Source organism: Struthio camelus, chromosome 8 (genome assembly GCF_040807025.1).
Source record: "Struthio camelus isolate bStrCam1 chromosome 8, bStrCam1.hap1, whole genome shotgun sequence".
Taxonomy (NCBI): Eukaryota; Metazoa; Chordata; class Aves; order Struthioniformes; family Struthionidae; genus Struthio; species Struthio camelus.
The window spans coordinates 3,667,852-3,689,132 of NC_090949.1; the positions used below are offsets into that span (position 1 = coordinate 3,667,852).

Genomic DNA, 21,281 nt, shown 5'->3' on the forward strand with positions numbered 1-21,281 from the left:
GCTGTTAAAATTTCATTATTCTTTTTACAGCTTTATACATCTGTATACGGAATTTATAGCACGAATAAACTTTTCACAAAGTTTTTCTAACTCTTTAGCAGCAAACTTAAAATCTTAGTGCAAATGAAACAAGTCAATGACTAAAGCTGAGTAAACTAGCCACAGAAAGACAATACCTCTGGAAAATATTTCTCTTTATGAATTATTCAGACCTTCGGATACTCGTAAACTTTTAAGGTTAGAATAACATTATGAAATGTCGTATTTATTAATAACAATAAATGCCTATATTATAGTAGCACCCTGGAGTTGGCAGTGTTATGCAAGCATGTAAGAGTAAATTTCATCCCAAAGCACTGCTTTCTAAGTGCTATCTTTGTCTATTCTCTTTTAATTATTTGCAGTTTATCACGGATCAATTGTACATTGTACATTATTGTTTCTCTAGCACACTAGATGACTGAAATAAGAAAGGAGGACAGATGTATGAGCAAACATGTACTTGCCACATGCACCAGGAAAACCTGCTTTCCTGGAACCTTCTTGCAAACGACCAAGATAAAATCATCCAAAAAACATGTATTTACAAACAAATGCATGATTTTTGTTAAATCAAAAATCATTGTAGAGGTACAGTCGTTTCTTGCTACAGTCATTTCTAAGATATCGTTAAGACCTGCCAAAATGATCAACTTCTTGTTTGTTTATTACTACTAATCACATTGATTTTAACTTCTAACATTTCCAAATCTTTTAGGGTCCAATTCTGTAACTGCATGGCACTGGGATACCACTTAAAAGAACAAATGTATTTTCATGCTGTAGGACTTCAAAAGTTTACCGATAAGAAGCTTGAATTAAACATAGATCTGTCTACTTCACGAAACCAATGAAATGCCTAGTCTAGAAAGTGCGCATCATCTCTCTCTCCCTGCTCTCCAGATACGCTCTACACAGCAAAGCCTCTCTGGCCCCTCTTTTCTATAGAAAGTCTCTACTCGCTGGACTGCGAAAAGATTGGCGCTCACTTGTTTCCACTCAAAGGAAAAGGATGACCTAAGGATCTGACCTAAAAAAATAGCTTCAAATGTACTGTCACCTTGATGGGAGTTTTATGCTACTACCTTCAGAATATGTTGCAACATGCAGCTCACCAAGGACATTCAGTATAACACACACTCATTGATGCATATGTATAATAAGTAAATCACTATACAATCCCCTTGTAAATTACAGGGCAAATCATACATAACTCATGCAATAACTTTACCTTAACTGTCCATGTTCCAGGCTCTGGATCTTTGACATTTACTACCTTAGCAGAGTTGTGGATATTCAGTAATTCGTTCAGTCCAGATCCTTTACTGATCTGCTTACCTAAAAAACAGAGTAAATACAATATTGTTCTTCATTACTGACATATATTTGACACCTAACTTACTCTGTACTTACCAGAGCCAATGACACGCACAACAAAATCCCCTGTATCCTTTGCCAGAATACTAAAAATGCTGTCACTCTTCACATTCACTCGGGTCCCCCAAGTAGAGGGATATTAGCATATATGACTAGTCAGCGCATCTGAAGTCCTCACGAGGAATTTGGCCTGACAGATATCACAGACCTCACTGGAAGAGTACAAGTTTTCACATTGCACCCTACCACACTTCATATGTGTACCTACACATACAAATATATGGATGGCTGTATATGCAGGAACTGCTTTTCCACAGAAGCATTTTGCTCCCTAAAAGGCCGGCTATGAGCAACCATCAGCACTGAAAACACATCTAGCTGTTTCAGAGCACTGAAGGGAAAGGTCAGCTTGCGTACAGGACGTCCCAGTGACAATTTTTAAAAGATTAACAGAGAGGCCTCCACGGACTTCAGCCAAGCTATATGGATTTAGATGCATGGAGCTGACCCATGAGCAAGAAAAACAGTCAGGCTGGGTCAAAGCTTCAGCAGAGCTTGAGAGCTGCACCCAGGATCGTGTGTTGTTACAGTGTTAAGAAAGAGACTCTGAGCAAAGTTCTCTTTCCTGGACTGAGCAGATCACATGGCAGAGAAGCCACGCTGTTTCAAAGACACAACAACTACATCTAAACCCTCAGCAAAAAGCCATTCAGAAAAGAGAACGTAGGATCAGAATTTTAATTTCTGGAGTGCTAGTCCCGGTTCCTAAGGCATCTACACAGCAATTAACAACAGATTTGTTCAAAATACCTTCAAATACAAATAGCACCCACATTCTGTCTTTGCATTCCCCATCACACTCTGTTCAGCTAGAAACGGGCACATGGTTTGTTTCCTAACGCTGTCATGGTTCAAAGTTATCTGGAGCATGGTTTAGCTCTCACCACATAAATGCCAATCATCACACATACACCTTAAAACACTGGTTCAGCCACTCCATAAATAAGAGACAATGACAAGAAAAGCAAAAGAAAAATTACTATAAATTTAAAATGCAAGAACAATCATTAAGGAAGCAGACAGAGGGGAGAGGAAGGGGCCAGAATAGGGAGGATTTCTAGTTTTCTCAAAAAATTGAAACTTTGGGAACAATTTAAATTATCAAAGGGTTTTTTTTTTTTTTTTTTTTGCTACTGAAACTAAACTAGTTGCTTGAGAAGTAAATTATGCATGACTGGTTTAATACTGTATATATTTCTAATGAAATATTTACATTAGTTCCTTCTGAGTAATAAAAAACTACCTGAGCGCAATTTTTACAAAGTGATCTCTCTAAAGTGGAAAAATGCTAAAAATACATTGAACTAGCATGGATGACTTTTAAGCAAAAGTGAAGGTTTTAATCATAAAGCTCAAAAAGTAGAGAAACTTATCACTGCAGATACAAAAGAAATACGTATTTCTAGATGAAAAAACATGGAAATATTTACTGTCATACCTTAAAAATTACGCGGCGCTAAATACAGTGATTCACAAAGAACACACCATAAAGAAACAATTGCCTAATACAATAAATATTAAAATAGTATAACTTCTTTTGAAATATTTGTACAGAAAAATTTCAAAACTCAAGTATTGTACTAGTATTGTTTACAGTGTTTTTAAACAATCTTTCTGAATGAAATTTGCATATTAAGTTTTTTTTATTATTTGACAACCTGGGACAAAATATGGGAATGGACATTTCTGAATAAGAAAAATATTTTTCCTCTCAGCCCTCAAATTTTTTTGACCAAAAAAATCCCTGAATGCTAGAGAAAGAGAAAAAAATCGTGATGAGAACGTATCTCAAAGCATACGCTTGATTCTTCAGGTCTTCACATCCTACAGCCAAACTGATCCCTTTTCACAAGCGTACGACTGACTGCAAAAGCAATCATGGAAAAAAAAACGGAAATCCTGATATTGCTTTTCAAAACGAGAAAAGCTCATTCAGAAGTCACACAAATATTGCCTTCTCTGGTGGAGACAGTAGAGATGACTTGTCTTTCTCATTCACTTTTTTTCCCCTAATCTAAAAGAAGGTATAAACTACTTCACCTAATGGATCATGAATTTCAATGGCTGGTGAAGGACCACTCAAGGACACTGTAACCTCCTTTAGACTGGGATCAAAAGGGATCTGCCAAGTATTCACAGCCATGGTCAAATGGTCTGTAGACAACAGATGCACTTTGGAGGCTTGAACTGCTTCTTCAACCCATTTCAACACCTAGAAGAGAAAATAACTGTCATATCACAACAAAAATGTAGATTCCATGGTAGCTTTTATTATAAAGCAAGATCCTTACTTTCATCTATGATCCTATCATCTAATGACATACCGCTACCATATCACCCTGAGCAAACAGAACGGTCAAAGGCTCGCCCAATACAATAGGCAATGCATTCATTTCAACAAAGATGTTCTAGTGACTGCACAAGCAGGGTTTCAACTCCTATAAGGTACATGCAATAGCCCTGGAACACAGAAAGGAAAAAAGACAACTAACATACTCATGCTGAACTTAGAATATACAGGAAGCAAAGAACCAACATCAAGACCACGATATGCTTCGAGTTCTACTGGGCAATATAAAAAAAAAGTATTTGTCGTGTACACCATTTAATACAACAGCTGTGCTGGAAAAACAACAAGGACCAAAACTATATTGCCTTACCCGTGCAATTACTGCTTCTGAAATGAAGAGACTTACCTGCCACAGCACGGCAAACATACTTACGAAAATTTTAACGCTTAAAAAACATCATTTTCACAGAAGATATTACTGAAGCCAAGCCAACAGCATGACGTTGAAAACAACAGAGATAAATATACTTCTGCAGAAAATCCACACTTAGGCTATAGGCTCATAAGATAATTTTTAAAAGAGATAAGGGATACAAATACATGCATATTTCTAGTCATAAACTAACCAATAATGGCCTGAAGCAATAAGGTAGACTTCCTTATCCAGGTATATTATTCAGGAACTGCCGCGTGTGGACTTTTTTGCTAGTTTTTCCTACATCATTCAATACGAGTTACTGATATATACAGAACAAAGGACAGAAGGGAGGAGGACAATGCTCTAGGAGAAAAATTCTTGTGACTTGAGAACTAAAACCGAATTTGTCTCTTAGGGAATTACACTCCTTAGCTTTTAACATTTTCAGTCAATGAGTAACAAATCAAAAAAAAGATTGCAAAACAATCACTGGAGTTCAAGGCTCTGTAATGCCTCTACAGCTGCCAACAACCTCACAGCACTGCCAGCACTTTGGCAGGTCTGGATGATACAGCTTCATGTAAACTGGTTTTAGTTACGGCAGATGCTCTTTTACTTAACGAGGACAACCATACCTTTCTATCTCACAGAAGGGTCACGAGAATAAATATAACAATGACATGAAGTGCTCAGATACTACAGAAGCTACTGTAAACCACAGCTAAAAATCCCAACTTATGAATCATGTGCAGGCTGCCTGATGACCAAGAGGCTACTCAGGAGTTCTCTGAAAACAGAATTTGCCCTTTAAGTAATTTTTCCCTGACATGATGCATGAATAAATGAAATTCACCTTGACTTTCAGATTAGGGTTTGTATTGTGCAATTGCCATTTAAGAAAAAGAAAGCAAGAACATCTTTGCTTTTAACCCAAAGACATATCAGAAGTGGAGGTACTCAGAATGAAAAAGGGTCTCAAATTCAGAACAGTACCCAACATCAATTTTTAAGCAAATATATATTTGAGAGTTCAAGCTCAAAAGTGAAAATTGAGGCCAACAGAATCACCCAGCTGTCTTAAGTCTGGCAGTAACTTTCTTGTGTGGTTAATATTTTTCACCCCAAAGTTCAACAGGCAAATCTTTCCCAACCCTCTCGTTTCAAAGAGGTTTGCAATTCTGCTGTTTTGAGGTAGATCTTTTTTCCTTTGGGATCCTTACAAAAAGCCCCCAAAACGACTGCAGCCTTTGCAGTTCTGCCAAAATGTGACTTGATGAATATTATTAGAGGGGGAAGGGCAAACACAGAAATAATTTATAGTACTTCTCCAGAGAATTTGCTCTTGCAACCTGCCCTGCTGTCAGGTCATTTCTTGGAATGCATACTTAAACCTGGAAAATATATGGAGCATGGTCTCTATTCCTGTTTGTTTATTCTGGGTCTCGAGAATATTTCTCAAATAGTCAAAGAAAGAGGATTTGAAGTTAACTGTTTCATTGCTTATGTATATGGAGGTGTATACTTCCACCCAAAGCTAAAATCTATTTTATATTCTAATAATGTCCTTATACGTATGCACAAATACATATAACTATTTGAGACAGTGCATGTGGAAATTACACTATGAATATAAATCTCCTATGATTATAACAACTGCTAAGGCAGCATTCAGCAGCCTCTACCATGAAACTGTTCCTTCTTTTTCTATCACAATGCATACGCATCGTCCGGGATGGAAGGAGAAGAGAAGGGAAGAGACAGGATTATGCGAACAGCCTCCTTCCAGTATTTCCCAACTTCTGAGCATTCGATTTCATTACCTTCATGTCATTCTTGTTTGGAAAGTTTGAAAAATTTCAAACTGAAGACTACTCAATTTATAGTTAAGCAGAGCAGCATTCAGAGATTGCTAGTAATTGATGCAAGCAGAGCCTCAAAACCAAATTTGAGTAATAAACCTCTCCCTTTTAAGGACTCTGATCATGAAATTGTTTTACACTTCCTTTAGGGGCTTAGAAGATTAAACTCTACCAAATATGCTAAGAATATAATATGGCCCCATACTATCGGAAACTTGCAACATTCTTTGAATACAGCTACCTCTGGAAATGATGATATACCCGATATTCCAAATAAAGGAAAAGCCTAGAAGAATTTTAGATATTAAAAATCACAACTTACATTTTGGACTTAGAGAATATTCTTAGTAACCTAGGGCACAGAGATCATGCCGAATGTGTCAGAATATGACCTTCCATGATACTGGTAGAAAAGCTTCATTCAGTAAAAATAAGAGTTCCTAAATGGAGCTACTTATATATGTCATGCTTTGCTGGACTAAAGCCAACATGACTTTGTCAGTTGACTAAAGTTTCAAAGATGATTGTAAATTCTGAGCTGGTAAAAATCTATTTCAGGAGTGAAATAGAGGGCAGTAAGCTTTCTTAGTCTTCTCCATAACACAAGCATTGGATAAATATCAAGTATTGTTTTGTTGTGTTTCCTTGTAGCTAGTTTATAATATTGCTTCATTCTCTGTTTAATGCACAAAGGGCGAGGATGAGAATGATGAGTGGAAATTTTGTGCACTATAAATAACTTTGTTTGGGTTTCTGGGGGGCAGAATAATCAAAAATGTTTTTAACAAAGCAAGACATTGTTTTGGCAGGGTATTCACATTCAGTTACTTGTAGCACTTTCCTAATTGACAATTCAGCATTAGCTGTCTGTAGGCCCACAACAGTGACTGTTTTAGCATTTATAAACTTTATACTTTACATATCACCGACTACACAGATGAAGAGGATATTTCTGTTGACGCACGCCTGAGGGGTATACTGTAAAAAGCTAATGCAAAATACTACTGTATATCCTGTTCACTCGCATCCAGCCATTGGTGGGCACGCCTCTTGAAAAAGCAGGATGTCCAATCCAGAACTGAAATCTGCAAAGTGGAGTTTTCATTTGGGATGGCAGACTTTTGGTAAACTGTTTTTCATAGTCCCTTAACCCAGGAGTAGCTTTATGCAAGGCCAATGTTCACTAAAGTTACTTCAAAGACTTTTACATTCTTTAACTGCAATTTGTCCAGCAGTTATCGTGGATGGCTTCTGAAAACAATTTCGAGTTTTGCCTAGGGGATCGCTTACAGCATAGAACCGCTGACAGAGTTGTCATTTTATAAAGCACTGCATTCTTCCCATCCCCTCCTCCCTCCTTAAACCTTCAAAAACCTGTGTGAGAATAGCACCTGCTGATACCGTCACCTGTTGATACCAACCGTTGCTCTTACGCAGACCATGGACTGCCTAGCCCCGAGATGAGGAGCCCGCCTGTTACTTACTCCAAGCAAATGTTGAGATGAAGCGGGAAGGAGGAAAAAGTTGCTACTGAAACTCCCCACCTAAAACCTTACTCAGAGTTCAAGGACAAACTAACCATTTAAGCAGAAGCTGGTATTCCTAGAATGAAAAAAGTGTTAAGGAGTTCAGAAAGCAGAGACAGGCTGCTGACAGAATAGTGCCTGCCAGCGCTACTTAAAAACACGGTGTTGCTTAGCATGTACAAGTTGTTCTCTCTGCTTTCACCGCCCCAAATCAGAAACAAATTCATTCTAAAACTTCACTTCCGATAAAGAGCATTTCCTATGGAAGTTTTGCAACGAATTTGTCTGAAAAGTATTTATTATGGCTAGTCTTTTGAGGCTGGTGCAAGATTATCGGTGCTTACTATACTGAAAGAAAATATAAGCTGCTATATTCCCCTTTCTAGCATTGTTGATGTGGTATGTACAGCTTCGATTACTTGCTTATGCACCTTGTGCTTGTTTATATGTGAAAATTTAGTAAAATAAGATGTTTAATCAAAATGGGAACACTACAAGTTTCACATAAAAATAAATGCAAAATTCAGGTCAGAGGCTATATGCAGTCCCAATCGCTACTTTCTCTTTCCTCCAACCTTACACCTATCTAATTCTGAGAGGATAAATCCTCTGGGAAGTTCTGTTTATTGATCACTTTCTCACCATTTCCAAAACCTTATTACATCCCCAATAAGCCCTTCAACCTTTCTAGGGAAAGAACAGGAAGCTGCAAAGCTGCAATGTATCTCCAGTATTTGTTATAGTCCAAATTCTAGGAAGGAAGGAAGGAAGGAAGGAAGGAAGGAAAGAAAAGCAACAGAAAGTGATTCTTATTAAAAAACTTCATCCAGCTATTGCCTATATACCAGGAAGTCAAAGGAAAATGTTTACAACATTTATAAACAATTCCAGCTCCCCAAATAACTAACATGTGATTTCATCTCTCTCCAAATTAATTTCTCATGCACTATTGAAATTTCATTTCTGTCTAAGAATCACTGGAATTTTCAAAGAAAATATTCATTCAAGGGTGTAGATCAACAATCACAAGTAAGCATATCACCATGACTCGCTTAATTACCACTTGTCAGCAGAGCTGTCAAAACTGTTGAAGCAATAACCTCAGTCACAAAGCAACTACGTTAACTTTTTAAACAATGGAGACACGCTAGCTTACAGCTATCTGTCCATATTTTAATTTATGTGAGGAATACTTTGGTCCTGACTCATTAGCAGTCGTTTGCAAAATGCTCAATTAAAGCTGATATTGCACACACTAATCGTTTAGAGTGGCACAGCCACAGGACTGCTCCTTATATGAAAGGCCCCACTCCTGAAAGCCTTTGGACACAGGCAGAGGGAAGCTGGTGAAGTTCTGTTTAGGCATGGCACTTCAGACTCCCCCAAACACAATAAAAGCAGCAAAATTGGATCCCGATACTGTCATAGCAAACAGAAAGAGGAGAAAGGGAAAGGTGGGACAAAGTCCATACACCAACACTAGAACATCTAGAATTCCTCCTAGAGCTCCCTAACCCACAATCAGGTCATTTAAAGATTTGGAGTCCTTAAGTACCAGCCCCCTCCTTGTTTTCTCTGTATATAGCAGAGCTCAAGAGAACTTACCTCATTAACCTGCTTTTTGTCCAAGTGGAAAACTTGACCGGAGCTCGTTGAGGCAATTTCTTCATAGACCTTGTAACCAATATGTTCCCTGTCATCACAGTCTCCAGTTAGCACGAATACTACCTGTAGTTTAAAAAAATACATTGTAGTTTAAAAAAATACATATATACACAAGCAAGAAAGATGAAGTCAGTTGACACACAGTGCAAACTTCAGCAGGAAGACGTTGCAAAGACGGTAGTAAGGCATGACAAAAAAAATTCTATCACTTTGCATGGATTCGTGTTACTCTGCACTGAGTTCATACCACTTTGCATGAAGAACAGCTCTATTGCATTCATTACTAATGGAAAAAGCAATGAAGAAAGGAAACACAAGATTCACTTCACGGTGATTCTAGTCTTCACAGAAGAGTCACTATCAGCACTATTGAAGAGTCACTGTCAGCACTTCCCTTTCACAGAGTGATTCTTATTTCAGAACAATTGAAAAATGTCCACACAACTAGTAAGCTGACCAAGAACACCCATACTGGCAGAAGGGGTCACTCCCGCTATTTCATTCCCAACATTAGAAAAGGTTCCTTTCATTCAACTTTTTATTGATCAGATCAGGTCATTTTCTATCTCAAGAAAATCAAAAACAGTTGCTGGAATGGCAGCATCGTGATTCCTTCTGTATAAAGAGATTTCACGGAGTCCCACAGAGAAGAGTTTTATCCTTCAGTATTGAGAACACAGCACATTAAAGGCATAAAACAGCTCAGAACGTAAATCTCCGCTGTACCTGTGATTGTTTCTGTTGAATGAGCTGCAGTACTTCATGGGTGAGTCTATAATCTTTGGATCGCGCATCAGTAAATACATAGATGAAAGAACCAGGAAGAGAGATTTCTAGAGCGATTTTAATTGCCCCAATGCTCATCTCTGGACAGTCACCACCACCCTGTTCGCAATTAGAAAAAAAAAATAAACAAACAAACAACATTTTTCTAAGGAAAAAGCATATCAACCAAATTACTTTCTTTGAGGGCATTCAAGACAGATACTTTTTCAGCTTCTAATCATTTACTCATTTTGTTTTTCCAAAGCATTGTATGGTTTCTGTAGAGTGCTGTCACGGACCCGCAACAATTCCTCAGAGAAAATAAAGTCAAAGGAGGGAATTGCGGTTAGCCCTAAGAACGGGTGGTGTCCTGCTCGCTCTCATCTCTTCTGGGAGCACGATGCGTCGTTTCGCTCTGGCTCCTGTGACAGCTCCATTTCCTCCGCTCGCACACTCCCTTACTGGCTGGGGATTTAATTGCTCCGGTAGTTTGCAGCAGTCATGGGAGGTCACGGTCACAGGCGCAGACGGGAAATGATCTCAGCCAAGCAGTGCCGATCTCCGGGAGGACATTTAAATATCACAGCAGCAAGAGCCTGAACTGCTCTTCCCACTGGGGTCAGCAGAGGGGTCACAGGTGATGCGTTCCCAGCGACCTGCGTTGCTAAGCAGACAGCTGCTTAGCTGGAGGTTTTTCAGCCTATTATTTAATCAAAATGCTTCCAAGTATGACTGTATTTAACCTTATGCGAAAGGGTCAGTTTTTCCTTTCTGAATTAAAAAAGAAAATACTGTTTAAATAACATTTCACTTTCTTCTCGCACAAATACTAATTTGGCAGGTGCAAGACGGAACTTCGCAAAGAGCTGAACACAACAGCAACCTTCCTCCCCTGTAAACGGCAACAGAGCTCTGCTCGGTCAACGTTAAAAATTAGTTCTACAATCAGCGTGCCTTCACACATACTTATATACAAATCCCCACAGGCTGGGAAGGAAGAATTAAAAAAGATAATGTAATTATTGCATCAATTTTTAATTCTTCAGATGCAATCAGAAACTACATTGAGGTTAAACACTCACACAGAGACATACCAGGAAAAATCCTGCCTCCCACGGCTCCCCAGTCCCTAAGGAGATCAGCTGTCCCCAATGAAATGTTAATGTCAATAACAACCTTTACTCTATCAGTAACTTTACTCTAATTTCAAAGCAAAAATATGTCAATAAACTTCTCATCTAGGTTAAAGATTAGGTATTTTGCCCTTTTTCCTTTTGTAAGTCAGTCCTTTCCAAAGGTGAGACTTTTATGGGAAAAGCAAGGGGTAGATTCCAGACTGCCCAAAGCTCAAGAGATAATTCCCTAAAAATGTTTTTGACTCACATGTCAGAACTTCATCTTAGCAATGCTTATATATCCTATGGGACAAATCAGTATATCCAAGTTATTTTTTTTCTGCTGCCACAAAGCAAACGCCATCTTCAGCGAGAGACTTCTATGTAAAGCTTTAATTTGTACACGAAGTCAAGACAACAGCTAATGTCTACATCCACCTTATATACACAAGATCTGGTTTACACTAAAAAAGACACTAAGAAGCTACTGCTGCCCAAGTGCAAGTCATCGTAACTCTGTCCGTAAGAATGATTCCCAGTAAATTACAGATAAAATATGATTCTCCTCACATACCAGCCTGTCAGATCAATTTATAAGGTGTCAAAGGGATCGTTTATCATTTTCATTGTAAAAGGGATAGGGCCTAGGTTCTTCAACAACATGCACATAGAATATTTTTTACCTAATGTCAAACATCAGTGAACTCAGAAATCACACAGAGGTGAACCTATACATATTTTCTTTAGCTTGTAAGATCATGTAAGTCAGGTCCATGCACTGAAGAACTCTAAACCCTATTCATATAGTCTTCATCTAATTGTATCAAAGACCCCTAGGAATGTAAATTTTTTTCTGTTAAACTAGAAAGATTCAGTAACAGGCTTTGCAATCTTCTATGAATAGTGATATTGCAGAACTTCAGTAAGAAGGCTATAAAGTGCAGTTCTCTTCCTTAAAACTGTATACAGATTTTAGATAAGCACTGCACACAATGAATATTTATCCATTGATACAACAGAAATTGTACAAAACAGGGTTGGTAGAGGTCATTTTGAAGAAGAACATATACTGCATCAGGCACTTTTTTTTTTTTTTTTTAAAAACGTGTTAAAAAGATCATAATCTATCACCCTTATTTTCAGAAAGACCTATACAAAGTAATCCTAGATCATTCTGTAACTGAAAGGCCGACAGACCCAAATAGCTTTCTCTATTTTCCACATATATTTTTATATTTCTTCTACTGCCACGTAGAGACGCTCCAACCATTCTGCGCTTGGATGAATTCTGTTGGAAAAGAGTTGGGTTTGTCTTGATATCCAGTAAGGACGAATCCCGCAGTATTCCTTGATGCTCATTTCCAGCTAATAGGATAGGTTTTATATATTCACCACAGACTCCTTAAAATAGATTATCGTTGACATTAATTTTAGGTTTGTTGATTAATGAGAATACTTGTTCTATAACCTTTGCCAAGATTAATTGATCTCAAGATTTCCCCCAATTCCCCAACATCCATTCCTGTATTTTTCAAACAGCCAGCCTACTAATAAAAAACATTTAGGAAACGTTTGCATTTTCTGGGAGAACTACTGCAAGATGTCCCATCTGTCCTGTTCCTGACTTTTTTTTTTTTTTAATTATATTTTGGCCTTTCACCAATATATTGAACAACTTTAGGTCAATGAATGTCTTGTCTTAGCTGAATGATTATATCTTGAAAATAATTAAAATAAACACAATTGATTAGTGTTTAAAAAGAATTTCAATTCATTAGATACAGTAACTTTTAAATAACTTGTTTGCAAGTGAAGTTTTAAATTCCCAAAAGCTTCATCCTATTTATACACCTTTTTGAAGTGCTACTATGCTCTATTAAAGCCATTTAAAAAAAAAAAAAGAAAAAAGAAAAAAAAAGAAAGTAACCAAGAGCAAAAGGACTTTTAAAATTTAATTTCCTTACAAAAAAGGAAAGCATAATGGCTGGCACTTTCTGCCTCCTTGAGAAAGCACTATTGTTCTCTCTGAATTTGAATCTTTCTGCCAAATTTTCAACCACTCATTGTTCTGCTCACACTAGCACTGGCAGCTTCCAAAGAAGCTTTTTATTAATGGGATTTCACCATATACCAGTTTCTAAAAGATGTGTCCTTTCAGAGAGAGGGTGTCTGGCACTACTAACTCAAGCAAGGTTCTTTGCAGGTCAGAAGCATTTTACTTGATTAACGAAGACAAGACTGACCACCCACAGGGGTGAGCAACTGTTTATGAGATTCTTTTCATTGCTTTGCTGAGAAATGGGATCATATTTCCTTTGAATACAAGGAACTCCATTCCAACCCTTCCCTTTCCTTGCAGCATCAGATCCAGAACTCATTTACAGTTCATTCTCACCAAGGGAAGCAGACTGAGAGGTGAGGAGAATCAGGCCTCTTGCTAGTTCCAGAGCTGTCACCTGTCTCCTAAGCGCAGCTACAGAAACAGGTCACAGGGTTTGGATAAAAAGCTGTTTTTGAATCAGGTAAACCTGGTGGTTTTGAAACAACAGCTGCTAGGGTAATGGATGCCAGTGAAAGAAGTACCCAAGTCATACTTTCATGGGTCTTACAGTCCTTTTGAACCTGAATTAGTTAGTTTGTAGAGCTGACGGAGGTTTTTCACGGGGGAAGAAGTTCCAGAACACAGTAAGGCAGTTCATAAAAATGGCCGTGAACAAGTGACAGGACTAATTAACATGCAAAATAAATTTTACCATTACTAACTAGTCTTCTAGTGTTATTGAGTAAGATCAATAAACTGAGGCATCATTCAATGATGTAAAATATAAATTAAGATGACCAGAAAACAGGAAGACAAACAGTTTGTGCACACAAAATAACAGAGAAAGATTGCCTACATCCTGATGATGTACTGTGGTATAAACACCAACAAGAAAGGGCAGATTAGAGGGAGGAAACAGGGCCTGTTGCTAGAAGTACACAGAAAACAAACAATTTACTCACCTGAACGTAGAGTTCCCTGAGTTCATACTGAAATTTCTTGGGATCCGTGGTTATCGTCACTGGACCAATTTCTGGGATGAAAATAAGATTGCAAAATATGTAGTAAGAGGAAAACACAAAGCTATCAGAAGACAATTCCAAATGAAGTTATTGGTTTCAGATTCATAAGACCCGGCATTTAGGAGGAAGAAAAAAAAAAAAGATTAGAGAAAGTATTTAACTTCTCTAGGAAGTTAACTGAAGGAAGGAGGAACTGAAAAATCATATAGCCAGCAATGAAATCCATTTCAAACGACTTCAAATCTAGTAATCCTTATATTTAAAACAAACAAACAAAAACCACACACACACCCCACACCACTACTACTGCTTACTTCTAAGTACCTTAAAATTTATAGGCACATAAACTGTTCTGTTTCTTTCACATGTATGTTTACTTTCGACCCATCATTTCATTGTTCTTCGTAAACAGAAGGCAATGAAAATCTCTGGAACAAAAGTGGCTGCACCAGAAACTAATATTTTATTCCAGACACAGGCCTCTCTCCACAGAATACACGTTCCCGGCTTCACCGACCGACGCTACAGAAACGTGCCACATCTCCGGCCTGCAAGGACATCCACCCTCTAGATGGAGAAGCCCAGTAAAGACCTTAGCTTCTCTAACAGCAATTGCCAGAAAGAACTCAAATACAACTAATTTTAATCACGGTGTTTGCCATGTCTTGGTGTATTGAGAACTGACAGGATATCATTGAATTCAAGCTGACTGGGCCGTGGACTGGGGTCTACGGGTAATGGCAGCACAGACGGGGAGTTGCAGAATCCCACTGGCAGCACCACGAGGCCTCCCTCTGCCCCTTCGACAACTGGCTTCATGACTCGTGTCAAATACAATTCTAACCAGCTGTTCTCCTAAGGTTGCGATTTCTTGACAGTTTAACCTTAATCCAACTTGGCACTTGTGCGGTTCATTCTTTCCCTGTCCTGCATACACATGTCCTTGTGCCAGTAATGGGATTTATCTAGCTCAACAAGGTGGTTTAAGGTGCTAAGCCAAAAGAAAAGTCATCAAGCAAAAGAAAAAATAAGTAAATATATTTCTGCTAGTTTAATGCCCCAAACTACCTCACGAAGAAATCCGATGAGTACCAGTGTACAAGATGGATTACAATTATGCAGTCCGGGTGAAAGCAAAGCATGAAAACACAGCGGTGCCAATTTAGTTCAGCTATGGATTACATACAAGTGCTGACTCAGCAGACCACATCTACTTTCCAAGCTCTATAAAAGTTAATACATACTTATCATCCATGTAATCTAGACATTTTTCTTTTTTAAACAGTCCAAAGTTTTATTTCACAGGAGTTTCAGCAACAGCCATGGCTAAAACCTGCTATGATCACACACAAGTTTGCTTGGGGGCTGTACTTAGGAATATCTGGCTGAGCGTAGGTTTTAATTTGTTTAAAAGTCACCCAAGAGAACGTACAACATCTTTCCCATAATTTTAAACTGCCCTAAGGTTTTTTGTATGGCTTTGATTTGAGGCATTTATCTGTAAACATTATTTACTGAACTGTTTGACATGTTCCACTATCATCAAAGGAGTCATTAGAAGAATTCACCGGTCTTCCACGCGCTTCATCCTGCCATTCTCCCTTTCCTATTGCTCCAGCTGGTACCATCCTCCTTGGGGTCTTCTTGAAAGTATATGCCTGGAACGAAGCTATCTCCAAACTGTTTTGATTAAAAATCTGTCCCCTGCCAACCATTGTTCTAAAGCATATAACAGAATGGGTTTTTATACATACAATAAAACCACTAGCCCCGTTATTCCCTGTCAGTCTAGGGATTAAACTTTTCAATTCTAAAGCAGTAAACCCTTCGGAAAGGCTTTCTTTCCCTATAAAATAAAAATCTAAGAAGCAATATTGCTTCAGTTAAATTAAAACAACATATCCCGTTTACATCGGACGAGAATTTTCTGTCTCTTCGTAGGCAGCAAGGGCTCTGACCGCAGCAGTGCCCGCGGATGCCAACCCTGCACGCAGCAGGGCCGCGCTCAGGCTCTGGCTGCCCTCTGGTGAGGGCTCAGTAGAGAACAGAGCCTTTGAAGCAGCACCTAAATTAATAAGTTAGAAAGGGATCTTGTGGACGTGTGGTTACAAAGGGAACATGGCTATTCAGCACCAAGCAGAAAGTTATCTCTAGTCAGGAGAGAACTGAAGACTTCACAGGAGCCTTACAAAGAGCAGAACACCAGCATCAGTTCTGGACTGGCGCGACTTCCCCTGTCTACGCGATCTGATCCTTCCACAGTTTTATGGTTATTTGGTGTTCCTCATATCTAAGTTACAGCACCACCATTCTAGGTCTAAATGGCAATGTGATCGACACTCACCATCTGCGTGCCCGCTACCTTGTACCAAAACAAGCAGCATCAACTGTATCTCATACGCTATCATGCCACCGTTCAGCTTATGTGACCTGCTTGCCGGAAGGACTGAAACAGTCTTCACCGAGTTCATTTTCCTTCTGCTACACTCAATATCGCACGTTTACCCACATCCAGAATTGCCTGAAGTCGCAATACCTACATTCGTAAGCAGAAGACGCAAGCCTCATGTTCCTCATATCAAGCATGTTTATCCAATTCAAAATACGGAGTATTCACTCAGAAACTTGATTCCACAAATAGGCCAAGTACAGCAGAGGAAAAGATTCTAAGACTTCTCTCTCTCTCTCTCTCTCTCCTTTTTTTCTTTTTTTTTTTTTTTTTAAACTTTACTAGTTCTTTAGGCAAAGATTGACACATTGACATAATACATAAATTCTGATGCTGAAATGTGAGTCCACTTTTGGGCATTGATACCAGAATATTTGGGACATAGTTTGTTTTGGAAGTTTTCCCCATTGCTTCTTACCCCAAAACTCCTTTCCCCAGTCCTTTAGAACTAATTGTCCAAAAAGCAAAAAACCTTATACAGATAAAGCAAGACAGCTCGTCTTTATTAAGTTTTAACTAAATTCCTATGTCTTCAAAGTACAACATAAATGTCAGTTCTTCCACACTAACTGTAGTGATTCAAGACTTGATATTGCACATACCCATAAAACTGATCATGTATAAAAGGAAACATATTCTAAAGGAATGGCTGCACGTTATTGAGCAAAGTCGAGACTTCCTAAACAGTAAAACCACAAAATTCAACTTAACATAACCGATATGGTGTCTGAGTTTGTACCTAAGCAATTGACCAAATATGACAACATCAAAATGAGTACCAATTTATTTGACAGAGATTAAGAACGCTGATACTTCCCTTCTGGAGCGAATTTGATAAAAACCTTCTCCTTCATAAATAAACAAGAAAGTCCCTAATAAACTGACAAACTTTCCCTTCAGATAGGCTCTGATGTTTTCTATATTTTCCTGCCACATCGGAAAAAGGCTGCACGTTTATATACAAACTGAGCAGCAAGCACGTTGGGAAAACCATGCATTACCCAAAGACACACAATAATGCATAATTACTGCTGAGGGTGTTTGCAAATTTGACCCACTCTTAATTTGGACTGCGTAAAGACATCTGCACAAGATATCTGTTTCGGCGGGCTAAATGTTTTTAGCAGAAATTAGTGAAGGAATATGGAAGCCATTTACTTACGGTCAACTCAGAACACTGAATTTGTTTGTTATGGAAAAAAAAGCCCTAACTGATACTTGGTAGCCTAAGGAACTTCAGTAGAAACGCTAAGGAATTTCAGTAGAAATGCTAAGTCCTGAAGACTTCTTTTACCCGTATAGTTGCTTCTTCTAATTTAGAGCAAGGACATTTCCTTGGATACTGATGCAAAACAACACCCAAGATTAAAATGCTGCCTTCAAAAGATCAAATAAACTTCAGAACTAGAACACTACAAATGAAAAAAAACACAATAGCTACAAGAAATGATATTTAATAACAAGAAATCTAATTATGATCGCCTTTTGCTACATTCCTAAGTTCACTACACAGAACAATGTCATCCAAATTCTACTGATTTATTGGTAAAAAGTCTGAGTAATCCAGATTTTGCCAGAGTTGCATCTTTGCAACAGAGTAAAAAATGTAGCCCTTTATACCCTAAAACTATGTAGATTAAAATATATTTGGCTATTTCTTCATTATGCAGTATGTAGCTCAAGAAATACATATTTTCCACCAACTTGTAACATGAAGAATACCAGAAGATCAAACGGTCCTTTTATCTCCAACATTCTTTTTCATTTCTACAGTGGATTGAGTGGACTGACAAGTTCAACTTTAGATTGCAGACATCCCGCGAAACAAGCATTTGTACTCAGCAAAATGCGCATGTTTTAAGTGCATACCTGGAAAAAAAACTGTATATAGCATGAAAGTTTTTTTTAATGGCGATATGAACATTTATGTACAGTATGTATAAAATTGCTACATGTTCATCACAAAGCTACATTTACAAAGCAAGCACCGTCTTCACTCTCCACTGCACACTAAGTACTGTGATTCAAGTGAAATATTATGAACAAGAATGCATAGAAGGCCAAACTATGCAAGTTAGTTATTTATATCTTCAGAATGTCCAATAAGTGTTTAATTTTCACACACTGGGAGAGTCTTAAGTATTGTGACCATGAAGAAAGTGATACCTGTATGGCAAAGAGGAAGAGAAGGAAAGACTTTAGAAGACACAAATGGAAATTGGGTACCCACTGCAAGTATCCTGGCATACAGCTCTAATATGGGTCAAGATTTACCTCTGTTAATCGGAAAAATCCTAATCACATCAATAAAAGCCAGTTCTGGAAAGGGTTAGCATATAAACAGAAGATATCAAGAGCAATGGTAGAAAATAAATCCTTTCCAAATTGCCAGCTATACGACTCTCATGACTAACACCAGCCTAAGCAACTCCCACCTTGCCCTTCCATCTGAGTGCCATTTCTTAGCTACGGGTAATTTGACAGTTTTTGAGATCAGAAGAATAATGCAGACTAAATAAACATAAATAAATAATTATTTACTTTTTACAGAATATTTTTCCAGCAGATCTGTCTCCCAACTGGGTTTTCCGCACACTCTCTCAAGTAATCGTGCCGTCGCAAGTAAAGAAGTGATAAAAGAGTGGGAGTGATCAGCTGTGATAGCCGAGCTGCTTAAACCAGGACCGCTGCTGAAAGAAACTGGTGTGTCATTATTCTTTTAAGAACTGTTTTCCAGCAGTGCTGAGCTTTGTCATTATTTTCTTAATCCTTGGCAGGTAGCTACTCCTGAAGGCCTTCAGGAGAGCTATAGGCAGAGCCTCACAATGAGTTGGACACAGAGAGGGAAGCTTGAGAAAGAGTGTCATTTTCTTTAATCAGATAGAGTTTCTCTTAAACAGCTTTCCGCCAGCTGTCTGTCCTAGGGGCACACAAGCAAGAACCTTTAATTTCCTAACAGCAAATTAGGTCCTACACATCAGGACTCCACTCAACTACAGACCACTTGTGAGCTGCCTTTAGAAACGTTTCCCTGTGGTATTTCTTGTCTTCTCCAACACAAAAGTATGGGCATCACAGGTGCGACTAAAAGAGAAAAATACATGTAATTGCAAACTCTCGAGTTATAGTGAATATTGTTATTCCTCAGACAGCTGGCATAAACATACTTATTACACAGAATCAGAAGAAACATTGTTTTAAATGTTAGTGTGATTAAAAAAATGCTGCTCCACATTTTTAACTGATTACAAAGCTCTGAAGCAGATTACGAAATCCAGGCAGCTGACTCTTAAACTACTGGATAAGTATTACTAACCGTCAAAAAACAAACAAGCAAACAAACAAACAAGCCTAACAGCCTTCAACCTCATTCTCTGAAGTTAGACACCCTCACCCCACACAACAGACAACGGGAGCTGCGTGGATCTTTTCATCGCACAGGAAGCGATCAACATGTTAAAAGGCTGAAACACACCTAGAGTGACAAACACCTAGCTGGATTTTTACAGAAGCGCAAGCAGCTTTGGAGATGCCACCTATAATCAACACTAGGCCCCCAAGGCTAATGTAAATCCCACTGGAAAGACCCTCTGTATAAATGCAATGAGCACTGGAGCAAGCCAAGACGCTTAGCACTAGAAACATGTAATAAGCTCTTTCAAGTTTCTTCCTATATGATATTCCCTCTTGACCCAGTCGCTTTTGGCTTTCAGGCTCTAACCTGGGTTTAATTATAACAATTTTTTAAAAGCCCAAGAACTACAGTGAGCAATTTTTACCAGATTCTTAACTGGACAGAAAAAAAGCCAAACAAAGGCAACAATCTCATATGTGTTTCCTTAACTGCATTTGCCTTTTTTTTTTTTTTTTAAATAAAGTAATTTTCAGTCTCATGACTTATGACTGTTACCTTTAATATGCAAACTTCAACTTAAGAAGGCTACTATTGTGAGACAGACTTGAAGCAGTCACACTGCACACAGAGCCTTTTCTCTCGTTGGCTATTCAAATAAAAACCAGATAGACAGGCTTTGCAAACTGCTAATCACTATCATGAAGTCTAACATAACATTACTGAAGCACTACCCAAGCTTCAGTCTAGTCCTACTTGATGGCAACGGTCCTCACCCTTGTATGACTAATTCTTCACCTTCATCTCACGGCAGTAGCCAAACATACAGATACCTGGACAGTAAAGATCCGAGAGAGGTTTTACAAACAACGTGCCTTAATAAATGGCACGTTTGTATTACTGCTTTCCACTATTACGACATCTAAGAGCCTTGTATTTCTTAAAGGAAAATAAAAATTATTTTACCAAGAAAAAAAAAAGCATATATATATATATATATATATATATATATATATATTATATATATATATATATATATATATATATTTGTGACTCCTGCAAAAAGAAAAGCTAGCTTGGAGACCTCCAGTGGTAAAAATCTAGTATTATTCTTTGTCTACTGCAACCAGCACTAAATTCAGCTTATGGGCCTGCAGTGCGGTTTTTTCTAAAATTTACCAGCCAAATGCAAGAACAAATAATAAAATTGGTGCTAATTTTCCTAGCACAGACAGTAACATCCAGCAGACTTAACTCTTCATTTTAAGAACTATTGCAATAAAACACAAGATGTGCAGAACAG

At 38.1% G+C, this 21,281-nt stretch overlaps 1 protein-coding gene across 7 annotated transcripts in view; it reads right to left on the reverse strand.

Moving 5' to 3' along the window:
• HMCN1 (hemicentin 1) overlaps positions 1 to 21,281 on the reverse strand; it is a 252,628-nt gene that overhangs the window by 144,474 nt on the left and 86,873 nt on the right. For 6 of the 7 annotated variants that reach the window (XM_068953529.1, XM_068953530.1, XM_068953525.1 and 3 more), the window contains 5 exons: positions 14,118 to 14,188; positions 9,961 to 10,119; positions 9,175 to 9,297; positions 3,517 to 3,688; positions 1,271 to 1,377 (listed from right to left, as the gene is read on the reverse strand). In XM_068953529.1, coding sequence (XP_068809630.1) covers positions 1,271 to 1,377; positions 3,517 to 3,688; positions 9,175 to 9,297; positions 9,961 to 10,098 — 540 coding nt within the window. In that variant the 5' untranslated portion in view covers positions 10,099 to 10,119; positions 14,118 to 14,188. Of the gene's footprint in view, positions 1 to 1,270; positions 1,378 to 3,516; positions 3,689 to 9,174; positions 9,298 to 9,960; positions 10,120 to 10,245; positions 10,266 to 14,117; positions 14,189 to 21,281 lie in introns of those variants that run through there. The other variant, XM_068953531.1, reaches the window with a different exon arrangement.